The 5,000-nt window shown below is 41.7% G+C and overlaps 1 protein-coding gene across 1 annotated transcript in view; it reads left to right on the top strand.

The window, feature by feature from the left end:
* Nucleotides 1–5,000, top strand: part of nid1a (nidogen 1a) — a 155,502-nt gene that overhangs the window by 147,775 nt on the left and 2,727 nt on the right. The window contains 5 exon segments of the mRNA XM_043256235.1: nucleotides 961–1,130; nucleotides 2,598–2,724; nucleotides 2,821–2,992; nucleotides 4,332–4,489; nucleotides 4,590–4,713. Coding sequence (XP_043112170.1) covers nucleotides 961–1,130; nucleotides 2,598–2,724; nucleotides 2,821–2,992; nucleotides 4,332–4,489; nucleotides 4,590–4,713 — 751 coding nt within the window.

The raw sequence follows: 5,000 nt of genomic DNA, 5'->3' as shown, positions 1-5,000 counted from the left end.
TTCTCCGTCTATAGTACTTGACCTCAGCTCTGCCTTCGATCGCCGGCTCCTGTGAATTACTGATTTCTCATCTCTCGACTGTGGTGCTGATTACTCTTACTTTTCTTATTATTTCTGACCGAAAATGCTACATTTCAGTAAAGGATTTCTGATCGCCTGAGGCAAGGTGTCCCCAGGATCTGTACTAGGACCATTATTATTCATAATATCTCTTGGTCAGATTTTACACCACTATGGTTTAAATTATGACTTTTTATGCTGATGACATCCAGTTAGACGCTACCCGGCCTAATTGACAAAACCTCTAAACTCTTGCTTAATTAAAATCTCCTACAAATCATTTTTACCGACACTCTGTCACTCACCGTCTATCTTCCAACCAATGGACGTAACTTTAGACGTAATCTTCAATTCCTCTTTTCTTCTAGGCTCATGTTAACCAACCAAATTTTTATTAACCTGCTCCGCCCCTTCGTCAGCGCCAACGATGCTGAAACTGAGCATCTTGATTACTGCAATGGCCTCATCATTGGTTTACCTGCAAGCACTGTTTCCAGATTACGATACATCAATCAATCAATCAATCATTTTTATTTATATAGCGCTTTTAACAACACAGGTTGCATCAAAGCACTGTACAGTATAACGTAGAAGAGTACAAGGGATGTATAATGACAAGAGTGACCAATTTCTTATTAAATGCAGAGACGGTCTCTGTAGTCAATTCGACGTTAAATCACTAGAAGTTAAGTGTCCCCAACCAAGCAAGCCAGAGGCGACAGCGGCAAGGAAACAAAACCCCATGCATACAGAATGGAGAAAAAAAAAACCTTGGGAGAAACCAGACTCAGTTGGGGTCAGTTCTCCTCTGACCGGACGACAAAACTCACTTGCCCACTACACAGTAGGTGCTGAATTGGGAATTAAGTAATTTATTTTCGTGCATCTTCTGTTTCTCAGGTCCTGGTCACGATGTCCCTCGCCCGATTGGACCAACGCCCGATCCTAACGTGAATCCTTTGCCTCCTGGCAGTCATATCCTCTTCGTCCAGAGCGGGAAGATCGAGTATATTCCTCTGGAAGGTCACAAACTGAAGAAGAACCAAGCCAAGACTGTACTGCATCTCCCGGTAAAAACCTCAAAAACATGCAGCGATTGCAACACATACGTGTGTCGCTTATGAAGCGTTTCAGGCCAAATCATTCACAAAAAATGTTCTGTACGACCAGACGTCTTTGCTCTGATTTCTTCCCTGCTGTTGTGAAGCTCTGGAAAGCATTAATGGAGAGGTTGTTCAGTGACGTTAGTGGCCGCCTCGTGGTTCGTCTCTGTTGATAAGACCCGAGCCAGAAAACCGCTGGGGGATCGCTGGGGAATTTCAGGATTGCCCAACTTGGTTTTTCTTGGAAATATTGAGAGAATTGTGAGCGAAATTGTTTATCAGAGCCATGTGCCGCCTCTGCTCGATTACATAACCTTCCTAAACCGTAAGAATGCGAGGCGGGATTCCAGGAGAAACAGAGCAGAGTGTTTACAAAAGAAAAGAAATGTTAACGATCGTGTTTTCGCTGTCGCCCTCGACCAAACAGTTTCTTGCAGTCGAGATTTTTCATGTTTTCTCACCAAAGAAAGCATTTGATGCATTTGATCAAAAATGCAGTAAATTTAGTGAAACGGTCTTAGTTTAAAGTAACCGATTTCTCTGCGTATATATCGTAAATTGTAATTGATTGCTGCGATCAAAGCTGAACTTTCAGCATCATTACTCCGGTCTTCAGTGTCCAAACATTTGGTCTTTTTTCTGTGTTGCAAATGACTCCCGAGCCGAAGAGCTGTTCGTCACCGCGGTGCGTTTTTTAATGAATTATTTCGTTTGTGAACAGATCGAGCGAGCCAATTATGCCACGATCCATTCAGAAAGAGCCATTTTTGAAAGAATCGTTTGACTCGAGGGTTCAATGAATCATTGGTTAAAACAGACACTCGTTGCCACCCGCTGGCGAATTTAGTGTCATATTTAATAATCCGAGCCTAAACCCACACAAAAATTATTATTTTGTATTTTTTTACGATTCGACCACTGTTTATGCTGCTTTATATTTTTACGTTTTTTCTAATGAATAGACATTAAAGAGGTTTTATTAGAAATATCAATCTTTCGTTGCATTATAATTGTCTTTGCTTTAAAGCACTCTTACTGACCCCAGTTTTCAGTAGTAAATATTATGGTTTCTCGCTATTTATGATCATTTTGCCAAGTTAAGCATATGCACAGTGTTTATATTTGCACCCACTTACCCCGAAGTTGACTTTTTAGGTCCTTTTGTGCGCAGAGCTGTTGAACATCGTAAGTCTGAATAAATCTTCCCATCTGCTCTTATTTGCTGCTCACATGCAAACATTTACTGTAATGACTAACATCAGGGAAGCTTATTAAACGAGGAAAAATGCATCGGTAACAAAACTGTCCCAAGAGTCGTTTGATTCTGGATGTGCGGTTTTCACGTCTGGTCTAGACAGACAGACCTCGAGGCGGCTTTAGAGACGTGTTGTCATCTTAAACGCTTCCATGCATGCCTTTTTGTCATTCTTGCAGGAGAAAGTGGTGATCGGAATTGCTTATGACTGCGTGGAGAAGATGGTGTATTGGACGGACATCAGCACACCTGCCATTAGCAAAGCTAGTCTACAGGGAGGAGAACCTGTCCACATCGTCAAATCAGGTGCGTTCAACCAACAGCTCACCCAAAAATGACTCATCCGCCGTCTTCTGTGGATCACAAAAGATCCGTTTTGATCGCAATGGATTTCTGTGTCAGATCTCAGCAGCCCTGAAGGCATCGCCATCGACCATCTGGGCCGAAACGTGTTCTGGACCGACTCCGTCAAGGACAGGATCGAGGTTTCTTCTTTGGACGGATCCCAGCGCCGCGTCTTGATTAACACAGACCTGGTTAACCCGAGGGCCATCCTGGCCGATCCCACCAACGGGTGCGTGGCTAACTAGAAACAGCCAGCGTCTAAAATTAACAACAGGGATATTGGCGAGTAAAGATAGTTGGACAGAGATGCGCCGCAACACCTAGTTAACTCAAAGAAGAACAATTAAGTTTGATAATTCGGACTCTCGGTTTCTTTACACAACGTCGTCGTCGTCCTCCTTTTTTTTTATGCTGCTCAGAGCGTGCATTATCTAATCTGGTTTTAAAGCACCATTGCGCTGATTTTTGAGCAGGCACTGAGCAGCCTTAAAGGGATAGTTCACCCAAAAGTATAAATTAGCCCATGATTTACTCACCCTCGAGGCGTCCCAGGTGTGTGTGTGACTTTCAGACCAATCCACTTATATTAAAAAAAATCTTTAAAAAGCTATATAGCGGCAGTGGGCAGGTGCTTTTTTCAGAATTTTTTTTCGTTACTGGAGGTCTTCATTTATTAATTATGCATGCACTACCCATCCACTTCCATTATAAAGCTTAAAGAGCCAGGACATTTTTTTTTAATATAGCTCTGATTGGATTTGACCTCTATGCCTCGAGGGAGAGTAAAACAGTCGAATTTTCTTTTGTGGGTGAACTGACTCTTTAATTTGGCTGTGAGCATGATTTCACCAAATACAAGATGTTCCTGGATCAACCAATCGGATTCGAGGGATCATTTTTAGGCTTACGATCAGGGTTAGGCTTCTTTGCCTTTGTTATATTTCCCACTGGTTTTAGGAAAAGATTTTGAATAGGGTTAGGTTTAGGGGTAGAGATTGGAATAAGTCTATATTTCTGCACAGTAAAGTTGATCAATATCACGACGACCGTGTAAAGACACCCTAAACTTAGCAGTCTAATGTTATATTAAAAACAGTGCCGTCAAACAATTAATCACGATTAATTGCATTTAAAATAAAAGTCTTTGTTTACATGATATATAAGTGTGTGTATATTTATTATGTGTATATAAATTCCCACACACGTACAGCATATATTTAGAAAATATTTACATGCATATATTTATATTCATACAATTTATATTGCTTGAAAATATACTTGGTGTATAAGTGTAGCATATTTTTCTTATGCATGTAAATGCATGCGTTTGCATCTATATATGCGTAATAAATATTTTGAAAGCGATCAATCGGGATTAATCGTTTGACGGCGCTAATGAAAAATAATCCAAAATACATTGCACCTGCATTTGTTTTAGCCCGCGATTACAGCTTTGTTTCTAATCACGCATAGAATTACGTTTACGCATATTCGTAGCATTATATATTTGGCGTGATTCCCAAAGTGCCATTTTTTCATCGCAAAGGCTTTTCTCTTCCTTTCCTCAGCTACATTTACTGGGCCGACTGGAACAGGGACGCCCCCAAAATCGAGATGGCTTACATGGACGGCAGAAACCGCAGGGTCCTGGTCAAGGATGACCTGGGCCTCCCCAACGGTTTAACTCACGACCCCCAGACGTCTCTGCTGTGCTGGGCGGACGCTGGTACGGCTCCGAGAAACCTTTGCTGGTTCAGTGGAGGAAAGCTACTGATTGTTTGGCTCGTGAAAGGTTGACGCGTTTGTGTTGATGACGATGTTCGCAGGTACACATAAACTGGAGTGCATGAATCCACAGCAGGGCGGTCGGAGGCAGCTTATGGAGGGGATTCAGTATCCCTTCGGACTGACTACTGATGGAAAGAACCTCTACTACACAGACTGGACGAGGTGAACTTTCGCTCTTCTGCTTACCAAGGCCGCATTTGTTCGGTCACTAATACAGTAAAAATGCGAAATATTATTGCAATTTAAAATAAGCGCTTTCTAAATGATTATATAGCAAAATATAGCAAACGGCGGCTGTGTGTGACTCTCTCGGATCTTCCTGCAGCCTTTTGCTCTCTGTTAGTGGAGAAGCTTATTATAGCAATATACAATAATAAACGCTACACGAACAACGGAGATGTAAAAATCAGGGTGCAGTACAGTAGAGGGAATTTTTTTTTAGGAAAATA

The sequence above is a fragment of the Puntigrus tetrazona genome, chromosome 13 (assembly GCF_018831695.1).
Source record: "Puntigrus tetrazona isolate hp1 chromosome 13, ASM1883169v1, whole genome shotgun sequence".
In the NCBI taxonomy this organism is placed as follows: Eukaryota; Metazoa; Chordata; class Actinopteri; order Cypriniformes; family Cyprinidae; genus Puntigrus; species Puntigrus tetrazona.
The sequence above is the reverse complement of the archived record's forward strand: the minus strand, read 5'-3'. Positions and strand labels throughout refer to the sequence as shown.